Source organism: Hyalella azteca, unplaced genomic scaffold, assembly GCF_000764305.2.
Source record: "Hyalella azteca isolate HAZT.00-mixed unplaced genomic scaffold, Hazt_2.0.2 contig510, whole genome shotgun sequence".
Taxonomy (NCBI): domain Eukaryota; kingdom Metazoa; phylum Arthropoda; class Malacostraca; order Amphipoda; family Hyalellidae; genus Hyalella; species Hyalella azteca.
Genome location: NW_025930857.1, coordinates 59,236 through 85,596, shown reverse-complemented (window position 1 = coordinate 85,596; position 26,361 = coordinate 59,236). Strand labels below are relative to the sequence as shown.

Sequence of the window (26,361 nt, the reverse complement as noted above, 5' to 3'; positions counted from 1 at the left end):
GAGAGGCAGCTGTGAGTTGAAGTTGGTGTGGTGGGATGACTCAGTTACTCGCTGCTTCTTGGGTGTGAGGCTGAGTATAGTTATTGCATTATGAGGGCAGGCGTTGGCGCCAGGGCTTGTTTATAAGTTATATTTTTGGTCCACGACTGTGCTCCCACATCATAGACGTCTTCAAGTCAGTAATCGTGAAACAGTTGCAATGCGTTGTACAATTTCCTCCTGGACCATCTAAGCCTGTTCTTAATCACAGCAAGAAACTATCATTTACATGGCTAAATGAACAATCCTGACTATCATGAATCGGCTAGGTTTGACTCGATATTTCAGGCGGGAAAATAACTGCTTCATGTACGGGCTCTGAGTTTCGTTGGACCAGATACTTCGTATTTTCCTCTACTTCCAACTATTCAAAGAGTCTTGCTGCTAGAGGAACTGTCATGAATTTCCGTGCGAGATGTATTCGACAACGTTTGCTGCAAAAAAAAATTCTGGCTTTCAGGTCATAAAATTACTCTCTCAAATCTAAAATGAACTTTGTAGCAGGAACTACTGGACAGTTATCGTCAGCCTGATTATCATCGAAATTTTTAGACACATTTACATCAGCTGCAACACCAGAATCTTTACACTCGCTCTCCTATCCGATAAAGTTTCTACATTCAAGGTGTACACATTAAAATTATTCACGCGATCGAAAGCTGATACTTCTGAATCAGGCATCTATACACAGTTTTCAAGTACATGATCATTATTATCGGGCGTTAAATATAGATTTTTAGACAAATCAAGGTTAACCGGTGCATCTCTTATATTTGAATCCCGCGATTGATTGCATACTTAAAATGGTTTAGAAATACTGTAGATGTTGGCTCTCCGTACCGATGAACCTCTCGACGTTGAGGGCAGCTTCAAATGAAATGTCCACTGCCTCCACAAACGAAGCACAGGCCGAGACGCGAACGACAATTGAGACTCAAGTGTCCAACACGATGACAGTAGTTGCAGATGACATCTTCACTAGTTTGCTGGTCCACATGCAGATACTCATACAGGATCTGTGTCGAACGGTCGAGAGCGGCCCTGCTCATTGAGAGGCACCAACCGAGGTTTTCGGAAAACTTGACGCGGCCTTTCTGCTGACATCTTCAGGGGCTCGTGCTGTGCTTTAAAATTCTTGACAGGTGCAAGAGCTGTGCACACGGGCAAAAAATCTACATATGTTGACAATTTCTTCATAAAATTCTTAAGATTCACTTCAATCAGTGTCGAAAGGTAATTCTGATTGTCTTGTAGATTCTCTAGGAACGTGCTCATGTATTCAATGTTCTCGACTATAAAATCTTCCTGTTCTTGCGTACATACAGGTACGTCTCTTCCAAGTATGGTAGGCTCGGCCATGATAGAAGAGCAGTTGAATCAAAACACGACGGAGGGCAGGCCGGTATACAAAATACAATATTACACTGACACTAGACAATATAACCTTGAGGTCACGGCACCAATTATGCTGGGGGACTACCGCTCTTCTAACTCAAACACTGTCTTGCAGGTTGGTACTTATTTAAAAGAAAAAATTATAACCCATTTACTTCAAATAGTGGTTATGTACAATTGCGTTGTGCCGGGTGGTAGTCCTTACCAGCGCGTACCTATAACATGAATGACTAAAATCCTGAAAGCATATAAAACCTAATTTGCGGAACAGAAAAGTATAAATGAAAATGGAGAAATTGTTGCTAAGAAATATGAATAAATTTATAATATTCCCTAACTTAAATTGCATTGGCTTAAAAAATGTAACAGTTTTTAAGGCTTCGTGCCATCATTCGTGCTCTTACCTGACCTGGCTCCTGTTGGATTCCCACGTGGGACTTACTCATTATAACTATACCCGTGAATGTGATTAAATATTTATTTGAATCAAAGTTTTTTTTAAGCCATAACATGAAATATGTAGACATTGGGGTGGCGCGGACTACTAAAGCAGCTCTCGGTGCGACAATCGCAGGGGAAGAGAGAGCGGTACAAAAATTAACAACGCGTAGCAAGGCATTTTTGTTATGTGATTTTAAATATGATTTTTTATGTCGATTTAATAAATATTTGTGGATAAAAAATATATCTTCCTTTACGAGGACGAATTGTCGTACTCTCAGTGGATGGACATAGGAATAAGAACAACTTACAGTGGGGAAAATAAGCATTTAGTCAGTCACCAATTGTGCAATTTCTCCCACTTAAAAAGATGAGAGAGGCCTGCAATTGACATCATAAGACCTGAACTATGAGAGACAAAATGTGAAAAAAATATTGAGAAAACCATTTTAGCGTACTTTTAAAGAATTTATTTATGTGAATGTTTGAGGTTGTGGGCAGGTGTCTTTCATACTGTTAACGACTCCAACTGTGAGAGGTTGCACTCATTACTGGAGCTCATTATATTAAGCTCTAACTGAGGATCGGGTTCGTTGACTAATAAGTGAGGGGTAAGTAAGACACATCAGTACAGATAACGTATCTTTTATACAGGGTGGTAATGCAGAGTTACGATACAGAGGTTATAAGCTACGGCGTCGACCGTAAGGTCGGAGACTCAACCGACACGCTACATCGTGAGCGCTTATCGACTACTGCGGGGGCCTTACTTAAGGTTGCTTGCCCTTATATAGCTTTCTCACTTCCGCCCACAACTAAGGTCTTGATCGCGTGATCTATCACGTGTCTACCTGATGTTGACTCGTCCTCAATCTCTATAAGATCAAGTGAATATTACGTCTCAATTATATACAATATAATGGTTATAATGAGACGCCAGATTGACACCGGACACAACAGGGTTCCATTAATGCAGGTAATGAGTGGGGGAAAATGAAGTCTCTTAAAAAAGAAGTTACAGGGCTGTGACAGACAGAAATATTGCTCGTTTGTAGGTGACCAAATACTTATTTTCGACCATTATTTGCAAATAAATTCTTAAAAAGTCCGACAAAATGGTTTTCTCATATTTTTTCACATTTTGTTTTTGTCTCTCAAAGTTGAGGTCTTATGGAGTCAATTACAGGCCTCTCTCATCTTTTTAAGTGGGAGAAATTGCACAATTGATGACTGACAAATACTTATTTTCTCCACTGTAAGTTTCCGACTCTCAGCACGAGAGAAGTTAAAATATTTAGACATATATTATCTCAGGAACATCCGTTATAATGTTCCATGTTGAAGGTACAAATGACGGTTGATGAATTTAACTATACCGTTGTTTTGTTCAAATATCGATAATATTTAAAATTTATCAGTAAAATGTTAGGTAAATTCTTTAACTGCAATATTATTGGATACTGACATTTTTCATATAAATGATGCTTATGATGTGATTGAAAAGATGGGAAGAATGTCAATTCTGGAGTCTGGGACGCTAAATTTGATTGACCACTTTTCTTTTAAACTATGGAGGCTGATGCGACGAAGGTATTATACCATTGACAAATATAGTATTCATGAAATGAGAGGGTAATATGGTATGTAAGGCGCAATAGGATATTATGGTATGTATGGTCCAATAGGATATTATGGTATACGTGGTACAATACGGTAATATAGCACGATATGGTATTGTGATATGCGTGACACAACACAGTAATATGGTATGTATGGTTCAACACGGTAATATTGTATGTATTGTCCAATACGGTGATATGGTATGCATGACACATAAGCAAAGAAGGCATGTGCGACTTAATATTTAAATAATTATTCCCAGGCACGGGCACGATGGAGCGGCCTCACGCACGCTCTGAGGGACGCGAAGAGAAGAACTTTCAAAGTTAACATGCTAGGTATTTTTCTAGCCAACGGGTTTAAAACACAATTACCTCTTCGCCGATTTTCCGAAGGTAAATGGAGGACACTTGAATGGTAAGTTGTGCCCGTGTCTGTGAATAACTATCTAAATATTATTTTGCACGTGCCTTTTTTGCTTATGTGTCATGCATACCATAATATCCTATTGTACCATGCATACCATATTACCCTCTTATGTCATGAATACCATGTTTGTCCATGGTATAATACCTTCATTGCGTCAGCCTCCATTAGTTTAAAAGAAATTTGTTCAATATAATTTTGCGAATCGGACTTCGCAATTGACATCCTTCCCTTCTTTTCAATTACATAATAAGCATCATTTCTATGAAAAATATAATTATTTCGTTATATAATAGAGTATTGAAGTTGAAGAATTTCCCCAGCGTTTTACTGATAAATTGTACATATTATCGATATTTGAACGAAACGACGCTATTTGTTAAATTCATCAACCGCGATTTGTACCTTCAACATGAACATTAAAACGGATGTTCCTGAGATAATATAAGTCTAAATATATTAACTTCTCTCGTGCTGGGATTCAGAAAGTTAAATTTTTCTTATACCTACGTTCATCCACTGAGAGTATGACAATTCGTCCTCGTCAAGGAAGAAATCCACAAATATTTATTAAATCAACATAAATTTTTTTTCATATTTAAAATGACATAACAAAAATGCCTTGCTACGCGTTGTTAATTTTTGTACCGCCCTCTTTTCCCCTGCGATTGTCGCACCGAGAGCTGCTTTAGTAGTCCGCGCCTTCCCAAGGTCTACATATTTCATGTTATGGCTTAAAAAACTTTGTTTCATGTAAATATTTAATCACATTCACTTGTATGGTGATAATGAGTAAGTCTCATGTGGGAATCCAACTGGAGCCAGGTCAGGCAAGAGCACGAATGATGGAAATGAAACCTTAAAAACTATTACATTCTTTAAGCCAATGCAATTTATTCCTCGACATCGACAATTTCCTCCGTTCGCAATTTACAAAAAATTGCTAACCTGAGGCTATCCCGTGAATTCTTTTAAATGTTTTATTATAAATATATTCTCCGCAAATGCTTCTTGACAGTGAAGTTAAATCACAAGAAAAGGTGTCGTCCTGACTGCCTCTTGTGGTTCAACTTAGCCTTTATTTCATGTACATATATATTTATACTGTAAGTACCGTGCAGCCAGCATTCCCAGCAGACTGGGAATGCTAAGTAATTAATGATACTAGCATTTCCTGGCTTGAAAGGAAGTTATTCACTTATCATCTCTCAAAGATTATGTCTCTGTATGATGTATATTTGAAAAATTTAACACTTTTTTGTTCAGTAAGCACTCCTCCTACAGTTGTTCGGTACTTTTACGTATTCTTCTGTTAACGTTTCTTGTTAACGCCATTAGGGTCTCTTGACATTATTCATGTTTCTTTCCTTTATTTCTCATCTACCGCGACTTCCTTTACTTCAACAGCAGAAACATTCAGCCGTTAATCCGCTCAAAAGGAAAAGGAAAGACATATAAGCGGATATTGATATTATATACTGAAGGTTTAGTCCGTACAGAATCAGAAGGAGAAGTCGGAGCTCTGGCAGTCGTGAGCGCAGCGTCGCTCAGCTCAAGTGCTGGTCGAGGCAGCGGCCGTACAGGACGACCTGCGGGGCAAACGTGAGAGAGACGGAAGACGAACTGAAACTTGTGGGGATGTTGACAACTCGATGAGCATTTGTAGAGAAGAGATGATGGTGAGCTAGGTAATGATGGTGAGTGAGGTGATGATGGTGAGCGCTTAAAAACCACAATATTTTCTTAAGTCACCAAATACTAACGTACACATATCGAAGCAGTTAATCTATCCGCTTACTAATAATATTTTAGCTAGTCACGCAACACTAACGTTGAAATGGTCCATGAGGCCAACACACTCCTCGTTGGCGACGTCAAACTCAGGCTCTTCGTCACACTCGTTGTTCAACACGTTGCTCTTGAAGGCGACCACGTCAAACGTTTCGTCCTCAGCCAGCTGCCGAGTCAGTTATTGTGTTATTCAGCTGATATAGAATGTATTTACCCTGTGAAAATTTAGAGGCGGTGGCGACTCTGAATTAGGAACCACCTAGGACTCGCGGAGCATCTAAATCAGCTTATATATGTCCACTTCGGCTCAGGGTGTGAATGGCAGCCTCTGGGCAGTTTGCTAGCTCGGTATGACACTCTTCTCATACTCTGAGGCTGTTGTAAAGTCGGAAAGGAGATTCTGACCAGAAACTGATTTCGATCGGCTGTCCAAGCAGACGCAGAATGACTTTTCGCCGAGTGTAACGACTATTCGACCGAACCCATAGCGGTCACCGAATTTTGTTAGGATAGTGCCATTTTAACGTAACTAGAGCAAAAGTAAATGACTTGCTTTCTTCTAACCCTTTTCGAGAACAAATGCGCAGCTTATTCCATTATGAATAATTAGCTGCAATGTGATATAAACAAATAGAAGTCCATTCTTCTCTTGTGCTCTTCATCAAATGCAGCCACTGATGTTATAGAAATTTCACGGTAGGAGCAAGTGAAGAGATCGGATTTTAGGGTTGATAAATAGAGTGATGCTCAGCAACAATAATTTTACGGATCTTCATTCATTACTCATGCATTATCTACTGGATTACCGGTATAAGGTTAGGTAAGGTTAGGTAAGGTCAGGTAGGTTAGGGAAGGTTAGGGAAGACTAGGTAAGGTAAGGTAAGGCTAGATAAGGCTAGATAAGTCTAGGTCACTCACGTATTCCCTTTTTTGAGCCACGCAGCGGAAGACGACACTAGCCATGGGGTCGCACAGTTCCTTGTCGTAGGTGGCGTGGGGTTTGAACAACGCACAGCCCTCGTCTGTGTGGGCCAGAAAATAAGTTTGCAGCACTCAGGGAAATTAATGTGAATTGTTACAAATAATATAAGCAGTTTCTGCTCTTTGTGGTCAATCTGACCCAGTTTGACCCTCGTATAAAACTCACGTTTATACGAGGTATACTCACATATTATATAAAGTATACCCAGCGGAAACTCATAAGGAATTTTTTTCCGTATTTACAAGTATTCTCTGTTCATGAATAAAAAAGAATTGTTATCGTATAATTTATTTCATTTACGATTAAATTGAGTAAAACGCTCACCATAAACTAGTGTTAAACTCCGTGCTTACAAATATACCATTTAGGAATATCACAATTTAACATAACGTTACATCTTCAATCATATTACGTACACTCCCTCATGTCCTTCATGACATCCCTGTGCATGTACACGCATCCTTCGTCACTCATCGTCTCCACCTCCTCTATCGCCCGCAAGCAGCCGCTCTCGCTGCACAAAATAAGGTACATTAAAATCAATATACGAATAATAGTAGAGAAGAAATGGAATTGTTTTATTTGTGTTATAGATATGCATTCCACGATAACTAGCAACAATAGATAAATGAATTAGATAAATTTATTTTGTATAATAATGTCATCTACTATTGGACGTGCCAGATTATATTATTTTAGTCTTAGAAGAAGCAAATCAGGGATCATTCATTGTGATAATCTTCCGTGCCGAGGTTCAATTAAAAAGCTTTACCCACATGAAAGTTTTATTATTAATTTGATGGTGAACTAGTTAAGAGCTCAGGAGCGGCAACGTTTGGGACTGGCCTCTTCTACGGTCGATTCCCTCTGCAGATGCTGAACTACGGGCACATCCCTCCGTAACCCCAAGGTAAGTTGGCACCAAGTTCGCTACGTGCTACGGAATCATCGAACCGCTCTAATCGCGTCAGATCGAACAATACGGTTTGCTCTTAGTCTTTATGCTGCTTTTAAGAACACTGAACAAAATATTCTGATTTGATCCTAGATATTCCTACATTCATAATGGACTAAAATACTGTATAGCCATGAGTTTAAACTCGTGACGACGACCGTTCCCGGGATATTGCAAAATTTCTCATGAAACTATGTATAAAAGTATGATTAGACTAACTAATTTAAATTAACAATAACTTACGCGTAAACCGAAGCAGTAGTGACCAGCACGAAGAAGGCGAAACTAATCATGTTTGTTTGTTCCGAATTATCCACGGGAGCTCACAGTGCGTCTTGCCTCCGGCCTCGTTGCGCTGCGTGTGTCAGCCTGAGCGGGTGCCGCGCTCCTTATATACGCGCCGGGCTGCTCCGGCTGTCGTCTCACGTCCCATTACATTCAGCTCAATTAAACGGATCAATTAATTTATTTATTAATTTCTAAGACAATGTTTTAATATTCTTTCAATCTTGTATCTATCATTGGCGTTGATAAAAAAAATCATCATTATTTTGAACATTTGTTGTGGTATGGAAATTGCGTAACCAAGCATCCATAACTCGAAATTTAAACCTGCTTGAATGTTTTCGCTTTTTCGATCACGAATTGATGATATGACATTATGCCATTTATTTCAATAGGAAATAAATTTTGGCTTTACTGACCATTTGTACAATTTTGTCAAACTTTAAATGATCGCAATTCACTTTAAAGGTTATAATAATAATAATCGGATAATAAATACCACAATTTTTATTTTTCTGCAAGCCAAAATTTTTAATTACAATTTCCATTAATTGACTGAAATGAAGATCAAAAGCTGTTCGCTTTGAGATTCCATGGTAGCGTCTCAGTCGCTGAGCCTCAGGAGTCATGAGACTAGCTGAAGAATTTCTGCTCGATGAGACTGATAAGATTCTTCCTGCTCGATGCGACTGATAAGATTCTTTCTTTTCGATGAGACTGATAAGATTCTTTCTGTTCCATGAGACTGATAAGATTCTTTCTGCTCGAAGAGACTGATAAGATTCTTTCTGCTTGATGAGACTGATAAGATTCTTCCTGCTCGATGCGACTGATAAGATTCTTTCTGTTCGATGAGACTGATAAGATTCTTTCTGCTCGATCAGACTGATAAGATTCTTTCTGTTCGAAGAGACTGATAAGATTCGTTCTGCTTGATGAGACTGATAAGATTCTTCCTGCTCAATGCGACTGATAAGATTCTTTCTGTTCGATGAGACTGATAAGATTCTTTCTGTTCGATGAGACTGATAAGATTCTTTCTGCTCGATGAGACTGAAAAGGTAATTTTTCTGCTTGGAGAACGCGATATGGTCCATGAAACAAACTCGTTTGAATGATATACATATTAGTTTGTTCTATATATTGCCGCCATATATGATAATTAGTTCCATATATTACTGCCATGTTTATTTTTTAGTTCTATATGTTACAGCTATATTTAATAATTAGTTCTATATATTACTGCCATATTTATTAGGTAGTTCTATATATTACTGCCATATTAATTAAATAGTTCTATATATCACTGTCATATTTATCATAACGTCATTTGTCGTCACTAGCTGTAGGTTGGTTCTCCGGGCCGGTCCGTTCTGGCGCAAAAGAGATAATTCTCGGAGTTTTCACCAGTGATGCATAGAAAAATTTTCTAATATATTTCAATAAGCGAAATAATATAAATAATATAGAGACCCCAAACGTCGAGCTATATATATAATCTACCCGGACAGGAAACTTCTACGTTGCGGTAGCTCCGTTGACCTTCCGTTCACCCTGCACTATAAGCTTTAGTTTATAAATCCAACGGTTTCCATTCACGTTGTTGTCTACTCAGTCTCACTGAATTTCATAATTTACTCGGTCAGTGCCACTGAACTTTTTAGTTTTCTCGGTGGCACTGAGATGTAATGTCTACTCAGTCTTGTAAGGTTAGGTAAGGTCAGGTAAGGTTAGGTAAGGTTAGGTAAGGTTAGGTAAGGTTAGGTAAGGTTAGGTAAGGTTAGGTAAGGTTAGGTAAGGTCAGGTAAGGTTAGGGAAGGCTAGGTAAGGTTAGGTAAGGTAAGGCTAGATAAGGCTAGATAAGTCTAGGTCACTCACGTATTCCCTTTTTTGAGCCACGCAGCGGAAGACGACACTAGCCATGGGGTCGCACAGTTCCTTGTCGTAGGTGGCGTGGGGTTTGAACAACGCACAGCCCTCGTCTGTGTGGGCCAGAAAATAAGTTTGCAGCACTCAGGGAAATTAATGTGAATTGTTACAAATAATATAAGCAGTTTCTGCTCTTTGTGGTCAATCTGACCCAGTTTGACCCTCGTATAAAACTCACGTTTATACGAGGTATACTCACATATTATATAAAGTATACCCAGCGGAAACTCATAAGGAATTTTTTTCCGTATTTACAAGTATTCTCTGTTCATGAATAAAAAAGAATTGTTATCGTATAATTTATTTCATTTACGATTAAATTGAGTAAAACGCTCACCATAAACTAGTGTTAAACTCCGTGCTTACAAATATACCATTTAGGAATATCACAATTTAACATAACGTTACATCTTCAATCATATTACGTACACTCCCTCATGTCCTTCATGACATCCCTGTGCATGTACACGCATCCTTCGTCACTCATCGTCTCCACCTCCTCTATCGCCCGCAAGCAGCCGCTCTTGCTGCGCAGAATTAGGAACATTAAAATCATTATACGAATAATAGTAGAGAAGAAATGGAATAGTTTTATTTGTGTTAGAGATATGCATTCCACGATAACTAGCTACAGTAGATAAATTAATTAGATAAATTTATTTTGTATTAAAATGTCATCTATTACTGGACGAGCCAGATTAAATTATTTTAGTCTGAGAAGAAGCAAATCAGGGATAATTCATAATGGGCTAAAATATAGCCATGAGTATAAACTCGTGACGACGACAGTTCCCGGGATATTGCGAAATTTTTCATGAAACTATTTATAAAATTATGGTTAGACTAACTAATTTAAATTAACAATAACTTACGCGTAAACCGAAGCAGTAGTGACCAGCACGAAGAAGGCGAAACTAATCATGTTTGTTTGTTCCGAATTATCCACGGGAGCTCACAGTGCGTCTTGCCTCCGGCCTCGTTGCGCTGCGTGTGTCAGCCTGAGCGGGTGCCGCGCTCCTTATATACGCGCCGGGCTGCTCCGGCTGTCGTTCAAGGCCATCGTTAAGCTAACGTCCCATGACATTCAGCTCAATTCAAGTGATCAATTAATTTATTTATTAATTTCTATGACAAGGTTGTAATATTCTCCCAGTCTACTATCTATCATTGTCGTTGATAAAAATCCATCATTTTTAGAACATTTGTTATGATATTCACGCGAAAAGACCACGTTCCGGCGGCAATTGTTCTATTGATTATTCGTAATTTGAGAATAATTTATACTTGCTTGAATGTTTTAGCTTCTTTGATCATAACTTGATATGACAATATGTCATATTTTAACAATTTTTAGCTTTACTAAACATTTGTACAATTTTATCAACTGTAAATTATCTTAATTCAATTCGAAATTAATAATAATAATCGGAATTTGAATACCGGAGTTTTAATTTTTCTATTAGCCGAAATTTTTAATTATAATTTCGATTAATCGGCTGAAACGAAGATCAAAAGCAGTTTGCTCTGTGATTGTGTGGTTGCATCTCAGTCGTTGAGCGAGGACGACTGACACTAGCAGAAGAATTTCTGCTCGATGACACTGATAAGATTCTTTCTGCTCGTTTAGACTGATAAGATTATTTCTGCTTGATGAGACTAATAAGATGCTTTCTGCTCGATGAAACTGATAAGATTCTTTCTGCTCGATGAAACTGATAAGGTTCTTTTTGCTCAATTAGATTAATAAGATTCTTTCTGCTCGATGAAACTGATAAGATTCTTTCTGCTTGATGAAACTGGTAAGATTCTTCCTGCTCGATTGTACTGGTAAGATTCTTTCTGCACGATGAGACTGATAAGATTTTATCTGCTCAATGAGACTCATAAGGTCTTTTCTCTGATCGGAGAACGCGATATGGTCCATGAAACAGACTCGTTTGTATGATAACAAAGCATATTAATTGGTTTTATATATTACCACCATATTTATTAATTGGTTGTATAAATTACCACCATATTTATTAATTAGTTCTATATATTACTACCATATTTATTAATTAGTTTCATATATTACTGAGATACTTATTAATTAGTTCTCCATTTTACTGCCATACCTGTTAATTAGATCTATATATTACTGCCATACGTATTAATTAGTTCTTTTTAATACTGCCCATATTTATAATTAGTTCTATTTAATATTGCCATAATTATTATATAGTTCTATATATTACTTCCATATTTATTAATTAGTTCTATATATTACTGCCATATTTCTTAATTAGTTCTATATATCACTGTCATATTTATCATAACGTCATTTGTCGTCACTAGCTGTAGGTTGGTACTCCGGGCCGGCCCGATCTGGTCGGGAAGAGATTTTCACCAGTGACACACGGAAATGTTTTATAATATATTGCAAAAAGTGAAATAATATAAATAATATAGAGAGACCCTAACCGTCGAGCTATATATATAATCTACCCGGACAGGAAACTTCTACGTTGCGGTAGCTCCGCTGACCTTCCGTTCACCCTGCACTATAAGCTTTAGTTTATAAATCCAACGGTTTCCATTCACGTTGTTGTCTACTCAGTCTCACTGAATTTCATAATTTACTCGGTCAGTGCCACTGAACTTTTTAGTTTTCTCGGTGGCACTGAGATGTAATGTCTACTCAGTCAACGCCACTGAAACTTTTCTTGTGCTCATTGAAACTGAAACGTTTCTTTGAAGCCGGTGGGAGTGATTCGATACTTTAATTGCGACTATCTTTAATTCATCACTAGAATACATCAAGAACGTTTTGATTAACTACATTAAAGAAAGTGAAGTGTGTTATTTTTCTTCAGTCAAAAAATCATTAGCCGTGGATTCGGCAATTGGCGAACGATGAGTATTAGACGCGTGGATGAAAAGCGGCCGAAGTGTCCTCTTATATCAAATAAATAACGTATTGTAGCGTATAATCGCGTATATAGCGTATATAATAGCGTATATAATATAGTATATTACGTATATAATAGCGTATATAACGTATTGTAGCACCCAGTGCTGGACGCTTGGGATCGCTTACGTCAAATTATTTCCATATTTCGCTTTTGGAGTGACTTGCTCATGTCATGTCTTGCGGTATGTGCATCCTTCTCTTAATTATAAACCTTATTATATTCTACACGGCTTGGGTATAACTAGATTATTCCTAGCCCAAACTAGTAAATTATCTCATGTTATAACGCTCAAGAATTAACATTTCACTGCCTTTTATATAATTTTTGCAGTTAGAATTTGAAATGAAATGGAAACCAGAAGGATGTGGATGATGGTGCCCGGTCTCTGTAGTTAGATCAGGTTCCGCCAACTGAATATGAAAAAGTGATTTAAATACAAAAATATTATTGAAATAATTACATTAACATGAATATTCAGTTATAGAATACCCATCTCAAAGAAATGAAATATACCTTTAGGGACACCTTTTAATTTAAACATAAATAAACCATTACGGACACGATTAAGTCCATCAGCCTGATAAGCTAATCGTAGTCACGAATAGTCGTAAGGCCAGCTTGTTTGTTTCGCAAAATTAATGAAGAAACTAATGAACAGCTGCTATTGTGGTCCATTATATTAATGATGGGTCGTTGTAATAAGCGATCGTTAAAATATTTACTTATATTCATGCCGATGCAGTATGCACTGTATTTTCATACCAACATACATTGTAGGAACATTAATATAGTTTCGTGTCTCATTGCTATAACATCGAACGGGATTGAACAGTAGCACTCGCGTCTGCTTACGACGCCTCGCAATCATTAATTAACTTTATCTAAATCATTAATATTAATGATACATTTTCGACAGTAAAATTACCATTGGGGAAAAACTTGTACGAGCTCCTCAACTCAAGTTTTATACTGGAATTCAATTTAAGTTTTATATTGAATTTTATTTTAAGTTATACACCACAGTTCAACTAAAGTTATGCAGTGGAGCTCAATTCTAGTTGAAGCTTTGAATAACTCAGTTAATTTTTGTAAGGTTCGTTGAATTAATAATTTTTCGCTCATTTGAACAATAATCTACGGCAGCAATACGCTTGTGAAGCCTTGCATTCTGGTCTGACATTTGCCTTCCTTATGCCATCCGCGCGTCCATGGATGAAGTTCACTGCGGTCATCCATGGATGAGCGGCAGTGCCCACGGCCACGCGGTGCATCCGTTCATCCACAGCGATGCTGGTGCATTTACACATCTAAGATGAAGCTGGTGTATCCACAAACATCTAAGATGAAGCTGGTGTATCCACACACCTACTCACACATCTAAGATGAAGCTGGTGTATCCACACACTTACTCACACATCTAAGATGAAGCTGGTGTATCCACACACCTACTCACACATCTAAGATGAAGCTGGTGTATCCATACACCTACTCACACATATGCTGGTGTATCCACACACCTACTCACACATCTAAGATGAAGCTGGTGTGTGCACACACCTAAGATAACGCTGGAGCTTCAATAAGTATACGGGCACGTCAGTGCATCCATGCAAGTTCTTTTTGGACCTTAAGATGTATCCTGTTGAAGATATTATATTCTTTTTGTGAGCCCGATCTTGAATAGAAGTCAAAATATCCTCCATTAGAGGAAGTTTGCCCCAAAAGTCGCTCAAGGCGCATTTCAACTGGGGGAAAGTTTTTGATTCTACAGAAATGCCATGTCTCTTAATGCTCTCAGGAATGACTCTTATACTTTTATATAAGAGAACATCTTATAATGTATAATTCAGGGATGACTCGCCCTCTTCTGCTTCAGAAGGAACGAATCTCTTTGGCAATTCTTCACTAAGGAAAATCATTGCATCAAATTGTCCTAAGTGATCTATCTTTCTGCACGTAGCACAGATACGCCTTCTTACCCCGGCCAAATTGGGACAGATAAGAATAATCCTCATAAACTCAAAAAGTGTATCGCTCTCTGGATAAAAACTCACATATTTCTATGAGTGCTGAATTGTGACAGTCTCTCTAACCTAAACTCCTCGTACACTTCATTGGGATGAAGTGTACCACTTTACGTTTTGCTAAGAGTTTGCATTGATAAGTTATTCGCAAATAACTGTTTTAGCCGAGATAAAAGTTTTTTTGCTGCTAAATAAAACTGCTTTCGATTACTGTAGATGAAGCTTTTGAAATTACTTCGAATTATATTTTGAAAGTAATATTAATAGGAATAATTTTGAGTTCAAGTTTAGACTATTAGCTTTTATAATAAAATGTTGACACGATATAAATTGAAATGATACATAGTGGGGCAACGGGCCCATAAGTGTCACAGGGCAAAGCGCCCATGGTGGGCTCAATACCCCCGGTGAAGTCTTGTGTTATACTTCATTAGATTTGTCTCAATGGGCTCTCCTATTGAACTATTACTATTACTATGAGCTATGAACTATTACTAGTTTTTTAAATTACAATTTACACTCCATATTGTATGATTTTTTTGATTTGCCGCATCAAGGCAGCAGGTTTAGTTTCTAGTTATGTGTATTTATGACCCCTTATCGAGTTATTGACTCTTGCCTTGTTTTTTCTGATCAGTAGATATATTTTTTCTATTTAAGGTAATATTTTTCATGTCAAGGATGAATTTTTTAAGGCAAGGATATATTTTTCAAGCCAAGGTTATATATTTTCATGTCAAGGAAATATTTTTTTCCTGTCAGTGATAGATTTTTAAGTCACGAATATGTATTTTTCAAATTAATTGTATTTTTGTATTTTGAGGGAATGGAACTTTTCTTCAGATGACGGTAGATCAAAAGGCAAATTTCAGGACGTAGTCTTTCTTTATTAACGACGTTTCGAATGCAACAAACATTCATTTTCAAGTTAAAGAAGCATTAAACATTGAAATTTTGGTGGAAATAAGTATGAAACGTCGTTAATAAAGAAAGACTACTTCCTGAAATTTGCCTTTTGATCTACCGTCATCTGAAGAAAAGTTCCATTCCCTCAAAATATAAATCAACTAATTCTCTGGTCATCAATCGCACGTGTATAAACAATTAAATTCTGCCATCTAATACTAATTTTTCAAATTAAGGATATGATTTTTCAAGTTATTAATAAATGTATGAATGTAATATTTTATAACATTTTTCTTCCTTTGAACTGTAAGGTGTTGTTTTGTCATTTTTAAACAAAAAATATGTAATAGGGGTACATGGACCAGGGGTGAGCGCCTTGCCCCAAGACCATGGGCCCATTGCCCCAGGGGTGGGGCAATGGGCCCATTTTGACAATTTTCATAAAACAAGGTTGCTTTAAACATTGAATAACTTTGTAGGCGTGTAATTCACACCATACATTTCTCATTAGTTGTAACTTTAAACAGAACAAAGAACTACTTCGTTTAAATTAAAACTTCATCAAAAATTTCGATTAAAATAATAAGGGGCCGCTGCCCCATGTTACCCTATACATTTTTCTTATTCCTGTGTCCGTCCATTGTGAGTACGACAATTATTCGTCCTCTTACGAGAAGAAATATTTTTATCCAAAAATATTTTTTCAAATCCACATCAACAGAATTTTTTTATTTAAAATCAAATAACATAAATGCCTTGATACGCGTTAATAATTATTGTACCGCTCTCTCTTCCCTGCGATTGTCGCACCGAGAGCTGCTTTAGTAGCCAACTCCTTCACAATGTCTACATATATCACGTTATGGCTTAGAAAAAAACTTCATTTCAAGTAAATATTCAGTCACATTCACGTGTATAGTTATAATGAGTAAGTCTCATGTGGGAATTCAACATAAGCCAGGCAATTAAGAGCACGAATGACGGCAATGAAGACTTAAAAACTATTACATTTTTCACAGCAATGAAATTTATTTCTCGACATCGATAATTTCCTCCGTTCTTAATTTACAGAAAACTGTTAATCTGCGGTTATCCCGAAAAATATTTCAAATGTTCTATTATTAACATATCCTCCGCAAATCCTTCTTGCCAGTGAAGGCAAATCACAAGAAAAGTTGTCCTGACTGACTCCTGGGGTTCAGCTAAGCCCTTATTTTAAATATATATATACATATTTTTATATATTGTAAATACCGTGCAGCAAGCATTCCCCGCAGACTGAGATTTCTAAGTAATGATACTTAGCATTTCTTGGCTTAAAATGAAGTAATTCATTTATTATCTCTCAAAGATTAAGGCTCTGTATGATGTATATTTAAGAAATTTCACACTTTTTTGCTCAGTAAGCACTCTTCCTACGGATTTTCGGTACTTTTATTCTTCCGTTAACGTTTTTGTTCAACGCCACTATGATCTCTTGACATTATTCATGCTTCTTTCCTTTATTTCTCATCTACCGCGCCTTCCTTTACTTCAACAGCAGAAACATTCAGCCATTAATCCGCTCACAAGGAGAAGGAAAGACATATAAGCGGATAATGATATTATATACTGAAGGTTTAGTCCGTACAGAATCAGAAGGAGAAGTCGGAGCTCTGGCAGTCGTGAGCGCAGCGCCGCTCAGCTCAAGTGCTGGGCGAGGCAGCGGCCGTACAGGACGACCTGCGGGGCAAACGTGAGAGAGACGGAAGACGAACTGAAACTTGTGGGGATGTTGACAACTCGATGAGCATTTGTAGAGAAGTGATGATGGTGAGCTGGGTAATGATGGTGAGTGAGGTGAGGATGGTGAGCTTAGTAATGATGACGAGCAAAGTGATGATGGTGAGTCAGGTGATGATGGTAAGCGAGGTGATGATAGTGAGCGAGGTGATGATGGTGAGCGCTTAATAAACTATATTATTTTCACAAGTCACCAAATACTAACGTAAACGTATCGAAGCAGTTAATCTATCCGCTCACTAATAATATTTTAGCTAGTCACGCAACACTGACGTTGAAATGGTCCATGAGGCCAACACACTCCTCGTTGGCGACGTCAAACTCAGGCTCTTCGTCACACGCGTTGTTCAACACGTTGCGTTTGAAGGCGACCACGTCAAACGTTTCGTCCTCAGCCAGCTGCTGGGTCAGTTATTGTGTTATTCAGATTGAGTAGAATGTATTTACCCTGGGAATATTTAGAGGTGGTGGTGACTCTGAATTAGGAACCGTCTAGGACTCGAGGAGCACCTAAATCAACTTCTCTATGTCCGCTTCGGCTCAGGGTGTGAATGGCAGCCTCTGAGCAGTTTGCTAGCTCGGTATGGCTCGGCTCGGCCTACTCTTCTCATACGCTGAGGCTGTTGTAAAGTCGGAAAGGAGATTCTGACCAGATTTCGATCGGATGGCCAAGCAGACGCAGAATGACTTTTCGCCGAGTGTAACGACTATTCGACCGAACCCATAGCGGTCACCGAATTTTGTTAGGGTAGTGTCAGTTTAACGTAACTAGAGGAAAAGTAAGTGACTTGCTTCCTTACAACCCTTCTTGCAAACAAATGCGCAGCTTTTTCCATTATGAAGAATTAGCTTTAATGTGATACAAGCGAAATAGAAGTACATTTTTCGCTTGTGCTCTTCATCTAATGCAGCCATTGATGTTATAAAAATTTCAGGGCGGGATCAAGTAAACAGATCGGATTTTAGTGTTGATAAATAGAGCAACAATTTACGGATCTTCAGCAACAATAGCAACCAATTTACGGATCTTCATTCATTACTCATATGTTCTCTACTGGATTACCGGTATAAGGTTAGGTGAGGTTTGGTAAGGTTAGATAAGTTTAGGTAAGGTTAGGTAAGGTTAGGTAAGGTTAGGTAACGTTAACATTCCAATCCATTCCAGTCCATTCCAATCCATTCCAATCCATTCCAATCCTAAGGTTAGGTAAGGTTAGGTAAGGTTAGGTAAGGTTAGGTAAGGTCAGGTAAGGTTAGGGAAGGCTAGGTAAGGTTAGGTAAGGTAAGGCTAGATAAGGTTAGGTAAGGTTAAGTCACTCACGTATTCCCTTTTTTGAGCCACGCAGCGGAAGACGACACTAGCCATGGGGTCGCACAGTTCCTTGTCGTAGGTGGCGAAGGGTCTGAACAACGCACAGCCCTCGTCTGTGTGGGCCAGAAAATAAGTTAGCAGCACTCAGGGAAATGAATGTGAATTGTTACAAATAATATAAGCACTCCTTGCTCTTTGTGGTCATCCTGACCCAGTTTGGTCCGTGTCAATATCGGACATTATTGGCCCTCGTATAAAACTTACGTTTTGTACGAGGTATACTCACATATTATAGAAGGTATACTCAGCGGAAACTCAGAGGAATTTTTTGTATTTACGAGTATTCCAGGGTAAACTCGGTTCATGAAGCAAAAATGAGTTGTTATCGTATAATTTCTTTCATTTAAAATTAAATTGAGTAAATCGCTCTACATAAACTAGTGTTAAACTCCGTGCTTGCAAAAATATCCTTTATGAACATCACAATTTAACATAACGTTACATAATCATCAATTATGTTATGTACACTCCCTCAAGTCCTTCATGACATCCCTGTGCATGTACACGCATCCTTTTGGAACATTACAATTTAACATAACATTAACATAACATTACATCATCAATTATGCTACGTACACTCCCGCATGTTCTTCATGACGTCCCTGTGCATGTACACGCATCCTTCGTCACTCATCGTCTCCACCTCCTCTATCGCCCGCAAGCAGCCGCTCTTGCTGCGCAGAATTAGGAACATTAAAATCATTATACGAATAATAGTAGAGAAGAAATGGAATAGTTTTATTTGTGTTAGAGATATGCATTCCACGATAACTAGCTACAGTAGATAAATTAATTAGATAAATTTATTTTGTATTAAAATGTCATCTATTACTGGACGAGCCAGATTAAATTATTTTAGTCTGAGAAGAAGCAAATCAGGGATAATTCATAATGGGCTAAAATATAGCCATGAGTATAAACTCGTGACGACGACAGTTCCCGGGATATTGCGAAATTTTTCATGAAACTATTTATAAAATTATGGTTAGACTAACTAATTTAAATTAACAATAACTTACGCGCAAACCGAAGCAGTAGTGACCAGCACGAAGAAGGCGAAACTAATCATGTTTGTAGCGAATTATCTACACGAGCGCACAGCACGACGTGACTCTGGCCTCGTTGCGTTGCGTGTGTCAGCCTGAGCGGGTGCCGCGCTCCTTATATACGCGCCGGGCTGCTCCGGCTGTCGTTCAAGGCCATCGTTAAGCTAACGTCCCATGACATTCAGCTCAATTCAAGTGATCAATTAATTTATTTATTAATTTCTATGACAAGGTTGTAATATTCTCCCAGTCTACTATCTATCATTGTCGTTGATAAAAATCCATCATTTTTAGAACATTTGTTATGATATTCACGCGAAAAGACCACGTTCCGGCGGCAATTGTTCTATTGATTATTCGTAATTTGAGAATAATTTATACTTGCTTGAATGTTTTAGCTTCTTTGATCATAACTTGATATGACAATATGTCATATTTTAACAATTTTTAGCTTTACTAAACATTTGTACAATTTTATCAACTGTAAATTATCTTAATTCAATTCGAAATTAATAATAATAATCGGAATTTGAATACCGGAGTTTTAATTTTTCTATTAGCCGAAATTTTTAATTATAATTTCGATTAATCGGCTGAAACGAAGATCAAAAGCAGTTTGCTCTGTGATTGTGTGGTTGCATCTCAGTCGTTGAGCGAGGACGACTGACACTAGCAGAAGAATTTCTGCTCGATGACACTGATAAGATTCTTTCTGCTCGTTTAGACTGATAAGATTATTTCTGCTTGATGAGACTAATAAGATGCTTTCTGCTCGATGAAACTGATAAGATTCTTTCTGCTCGATGAAACTGATAAGGTTCTTTTTGCTCAATTAGATTAATAAGATTCTTTCTGCTCGATGAAACTGATAAGATTCTTTCTGCTTGATGAAACTGGTAAGATTCTTCCTGCTCGATTGTACTGGTAAGATTCTTTCTGCACGATGAGACTGATAAGATTTTATCTGCTCAATGAGACTCATAAGGTCTTTTCTCTGATCGGAGAACGCGATATGGTCCATGAAACAGACTCGTTTGTATGATAACAAAGCATATTAATTGGTTTTATATATTACCACCATATTTATTAATTGGTTGTATAAATTACCACCATATTTATTAATTAGTTCTATATATTACTACCATATTTATTAATTAGTTTCATATATTACTGAGATACTTATTAATTAGTTCTCCATTTTACTGCCATACCTGTTAATTAGATCTATATATTACTGCCATACGTATTAATTAGTTCTTTTTAATACTGCCCATATTTATAATTAGTTCTATTTAATATTGCCATAATTATTATATAGTTCTATATATTACTTCCATATTTATTAATTAGTTCTATATATTACTGCCATATTTCTTAATTAGTTCTATATATCACTGTCATATTTATCATAACGTCATTTGTCGTCACTAGCTGTAGGTTGGTACTCCGGGCCGGCCCGATCTGGTCGGGAAGAGATTTTCACCAGTGACACACGGAAATGTTTTATAATATATTGCAAAAAGTGAAATAATATAAATAATATAGAGAGACCCTAACCGTCGAGCTATATATATAATCTACCCGGACAGGAAACTTCTACGTTGCGGTAGCTCCGCTGACCTTCCGTTCACCCTGCACTATAAACTTTTGTTTATAAATCCAACGGCTTCCATTCACGTTGTTGCCTACTCAGTCTCACTGAATTTCATAATTTACTCGGTCAGTGCCGCTGAACATCGTAGTTTTCTCAGTGGCACTAAGATGTAAAATCTACTCAGTCAGCGCCACTGAAACGTTTCTGGTGCTCATTGAAACTGAAACGTGTCTATGAAGCCGGTGGGAGTGATTCGATATTATATACGGGACTTGTTTATTACTAGAATACATCAAGAACATTTTGATTAACAATATTGAAGTTAAGTGCGTTATTTCTCTTCAGTCAAAAAACAATTGTCCGTGTAATAGGCAATTGGTGAACGATGACTATTAAACGCGTGGATGATAAGCGGCCGAAGTGTCCGCTTTTATCACTTAGAATAACGTATTGTAGCGTATAATAGCGTATATAACGTATATAATAGCGTATATGACGTTATGTAGCGCCCAGTGCTGGACGCTTGGGATCAAATACGTCAAATTATTTTCCGATTTTGGTTTTGGAGTGACTTGCTCACGTCATGTCTTGCGGTATGTGCATCCTTCTCTTAATTATATATAGCTTGATTTAATTACCTTATTGTTTTTATTAACGCAATTATTTTACACGGCTTGAATATAACTGGATTATTCATATCCCAAACTACTGAATTATCTTATGATAAAACGCTCAACAATAATAATTTGCTGCCTTTTATATAATTTTCTTGCATTTAGAATTTGAAATGCAATGGAAACCTGAAGGATGTGGATGATGGTGCCCGGTCTCTGTAGTGAGTTCAGGTTCCGCCAACTGAATATGAAAAAACGCGATTTAAACACAAAAATATTATTGAAATAATTTCATTAACATGACTATTCAATTATAGAATACTCATCTCAAAGAAATGAAATATACCTTTACAGACACCATTAAATTTAAACATAAATAAACCATTACGGACACGATTAAGTCCATCAGCCTGATAAGTTTAACGTAGTCACGAATAGTCGTTAGGGCGGCTTGTTTGTTTATGCAAAATTAATGAAGAAACTAATGAACAGCTGCTATTGTGGTCCATTATATTAACGATGGGTCTATCGTTAAAATATTTACCTTCATTCATGTCGATACAGTATGCACTTCATTTTCTTACCAACCTACTTTGTAGAACATTAATCTAGTATCGTGTCTCATTGCTATAACATCGATCGAATGGGACTGAACAGCAGCACTCACGTCTGCTTACGAAGCCTCGCAATCATTAACTTTATCTAAATCATTAACATTAATGATACATTTTAGATAGTAAAATTTGAGTTCAACTCAAGTTTTACATTGAAGTTCAACATAAGTTTTACATTTCATTTCATTTCAAGGTTTCATTACAATTCCGCTTAAGATATGCAGGAGAGTTCAACTAAAGTTATGCAGTGGTGCTCAATACTAGTTGAAGCTTTGAATAACACACGAATTTTTTTGTTATAGGAATACTTTTTGACAATCTAAGATTGGGCCCTTGCGAATGATTTGCAATTCAACGGCAGCAAGTTCGAAGCAATGAGATACAGAGTTGGCACAGATACCGGGATTCCACATCGCTTCTTGACATCAGATGGCACAGAAATTGAGGAGAAGCTACTTGTTCGAGATATCGGATTGTTGATGAGTACTGAAGCCACGTTCGATGTCCATATCGAGGAAATAGTCACGCGCAGCCGGCAACAGATGGGGTGGATATGGTGGACATTTCGAACGAGAGAAGCAGCACCAATGATTACACTCTTCAGAGCCCTCGTGCCCCCCAATCTTGAGTATTGCTGCCAGCTTTGGTCGCCACTCAAGGCGGGTGCGGTGCGGAAACTGGAGGCAGTGCAGCGTACCTTCACGTACAGGATCAGCGGCATGAGGGAGCTGAACCTGAACTACTGGGGAAGGCTGAAACACCTGGAACTGTACTCACTGGAGAGAAGAAGGGAAAGGTATATCATACTGTACACTTGGAAGATGATAAACGGACTGGCTCCCAACTTTGAGAGTGAGACCTCCAAATTAACGACATATTACAACGAAAGAAGGGGGAGACTGTGCAGGATTCCTCCATTTAATTACCGAGCCGCGGCCAGAGTACGGACTCTTCGTGAGGGATCACTGTCCGTGGTAGGACCGAGGCTCTTTAATGCCTTGCCAAAAGCGCTGAGAGGAGGGGAGTTCACCCTTGCAACATTCAAGAGACGACTGGACAAGTGGTTGAGAAAGATCCCGGACTGTCCAGTAATGGGAAACTACCCTCAGCAAGTGACAAGCAACAGCATCTTGCATCAGCTGGCCCAAATGAGGGCAAATAGACGGAACACGTCCAACGTTACATCCGACGACGACTCGGAGACGGAGGACGACGAAGGCGGCGCATCAGCGTGACCTTGGACTACGACGTCCTAAACTCATCATAAGGTCATAAGGTAAGGTCATAAGGTCAACAGCATCTTGCATCAGCTGGCCCAAAGAAGTGGAAATATATGGAACACGTCCAACGTTACATCCGGGACACGAGGGCGGGGTGACCTGCCTAGCGACGACTCGGAGACAAAAGACGACGAAGGCGGTGCATCAGCGTGACCGGGGACTAAGAAGTCCTAAACTCATCGTAAGGACATAAGGTCATAAAGTACGAATATTGATATTCAGTGTAAGCAATATTTTCCCACAAGTTATAAATATATTGAATTTTGGAAAAATGCTTGGTAAATGGGATTGAATATTTTTTACCATGTTATGTTGCTGGATTTACCCTAACAAAATTCGGGGACAGCGTAGGGTTTGGCCGAATAGATGTTACTCTCGGGGCAGAGTCATTCTGGGTCTGCTTGGCCATCCGATCGAAATCAGTTTCTGGTCAGAATCTCTTTTCCGACTTTATAACAGCCTCAGAGTATGAAAAGAGTAGGCCGAGCAGAGTCATACCGAGCTAGCAAACTGCCCAGAGGCTGCCCTTCGAACCCTGAGCCGAAGCGGACATATAGAGAAGCTGATTTTCTTGCGGTCCGAGTCCTAGGCGGTTCCTAATTCAGGGTCGTCACCAATTCAAAATTTTGTTGGGGTAGTTGTAGATGCTTATTTATTGAAGTTAAAGCTCATATAGTGAGAGTTTAAGATAGAATATTTTCTCGATCACACATCAGCAATACGGTCGATTGTATTCATTTTTGAATAAATCAATGACGAGTCTAAATTCACTTGTAAACAAAACATTCATCGTTATTTAATAAAATTCATTATGCATTTTGCAATAACATTTCCTTAATATAAATTTCTACATCAAAATACGGTGGTGAAGGCTTTTTTTCACTCTAGATTGGCCGTCACACTCAGAAAAATTGAGAAATTTCGTCCGAATTGTAACTCACTTCTTTTCCTTGCGTGAGCCATCTTGACCCAGTTCTGCCCTACAAAAGGCGTATCAGTGCTACAAGCAGAAAGTGTGTCACTATTTTGTTATGATCGCCTTACCATAGAGTAATTACTTGTATATTCGAATCGGTATTTATCTTTGCTACTCTGAAGTTTTCTTAGCTCATCTTTAATTTAATAATTTGTTTTGAAATTATTTTCTTCATAATAACTAAGCAAATTGTTCTGGCGAAAGGACGTATCGTTAGATGGCATATTGGATACGACGGTTAGTAGTAGTTGAATAAGGAAGTCAACTGTACTCTGTCTTATGTGTAAAGCTTCAGAGTTTACGGTCATGAATCAGAGTGTCTTGTTTTTATCCTCCAAGAAATGCGTACTACCAAAACTTACGAACGGCTTTTACGTAATGGTTGCTACGTGTATACTGCGGCAGCGTGTGTGCCACGACAATTTGGACAATAATACCCGTTCATTTTTCTGAGCACAGGTCTTTTATTTTTGCCGACATCGCCAGACCCTCACCGGCGAGCTCCTGCAGCGCCCTCAGCCCTCAGGGCCCAGGCTCTGCAGCGCCCTCAGCCATCAGGGCCCCAGGCTCCTGCAGCGCCCTCAGTCCTCAGGGCACAGGCTCTGCAGCGCCCTCAGCCTTCAGGGCCCAGGCTCCTGCAGTGCCCTCAGCCCTCAGGGCCCAGGCTCCTGCAGCGCCCTCAGCCCTCAGGGCCCCAGGCTCCTGCAGCACCCTCAGCCCTCAGGGCCCAGGCTCCTGCAGTGCCCTCAGACCTCAGGGCCCCAGGCTCCTGCAGCGCTCTCAGACCTCAGGGCCCCAGGCTCCTGCAGCGCCCTCAGCCCTCAGGGCCCCAGGCTCCTGCAGCGCCCTCAGACCTCAGGGCCCCAGGCTCCTACAGCGCCCTCAGACCTCAGGGCCCCAGGCTCCTGCAGCGCCCTCAGACCTCAGGGCCCCAGGCTCATTCCAATGACGTGCAAAAGTTTTTTATTTAAATACCTACTTCAAGGTTGGGATTTAGCGTCCTGCATACTTGGATGAATTGGCCCCAGTGCCCCGAGCTGAATTGGTTCTAGTGCCCCGAGCTGAATTGGTCCTAGTGCCCCGAGCTGAATTGGTCCTAGTGCCTCGAGCTGAATTGGTCCTAGTGCCCCGAGCTGAATTGGTCCTAGTGCCCCGAGCTGAGTTGGTCGTAGTGCCCCCCGAGCTGAATTGGTCCTAGTGCCTCGAGCTGAATTGGTCCTAGTGCCTCCGAGCTGAATTGGTCCTAGTGCCTCGAGCTGAATTGGTCCTAGTGCTTCGAGCTGAATTGGTCCTAGTGCCTCGAGCTGAATTGGTCCTAGTTCTCTAGCTGAATAACCTC

General features: G+C 38.9%; 3 protein-coding genes across 4 annotated transcripts; 1 reads left to right on the top strand and 2 right to left on the bottom strand.

The window, feature by feature from the left end:
* Positions 1–5,376: 5,376 nt before the first annotated feature.
* LOC108682482 lies at positions 5,377–10,846 on the bottom strand. Of its 2 annotated transcripts, none has more exons than XM_018171647.2 (5): positions 10,736–10,846; positions 10,293–10,390; positions 9,813–9,916; positions 5,753–5,878; positions 5,377–5,510 (listed from the first exon to the last, which is right to left on the bottom strand). In XM_018171647.2, exons 1-5 carry the CDS (start codon positions 10,783–10,785, stop codon positions 5,469–5,471), a joined length of 420 nt encoding a protein of 139 aa, XP_018027136.1. In that variant the 5' UTR covers positions 10,786–10,846; the 3' UTR covers positions 5,377–5,468. The 2 variants fall into 2 exon arrangements, with proteins under 2 accessions (XP_018027136.1, XP_018027135.1); XM_018171646.2 differs by lacking the exons at positions 9,813–9,916; positions 10,293–10,390; positions 10,736–10,846 and adding exons at positions 6,631–6,734; positions 7,111–7,208; positions 7,893–8,024.
* Positions 10,847–17,332: 6,486 nt separating this feature from the next.
* Positions 17,333–20,022, bottom strand: LOC108682483. The gene is made up of 5 exons (XM_018171648.1): positions 19,918–20,022; positions 19,475–19,572; positions 18,848–18,951; positions 17,800–17,925; positions 17,333–17,466 (listed from the first exon to the last, which is right to left on the bottom strand). Exons 1-5 carry the CDS (start codon positions 19,965–19,967, stop codon positions 17,425–17,427), a joined length of 420 nt encoding a protein of 139 aa, XP_018027137.1. The 5' UTR covers positions 19,968–20,022; the 3' UTR covers positions 17,333–17,424.
* A 5,217-nt stretch (positions 20,023–25,239) lies between these two features.
* On the top strand, positions 25,240–25,971 carry LOC108682475 (nematocyst expressed protein 3-like). The gene is made up of 2 exons (XM_018171638.1): positions 25,240–25,259; positions 25,482–25,971. The coding sequence occupies exons 1-2, from the start codon at positions 25,240–25,242 to the stop codon at positions 25,969–25,971; spliced, it is 510 nt and encodes a 169-aa protein (XP_018027127.1).
* The last annotated feature ends 390 nt before the right edge of the window (positions 25,972–26,361 follow it).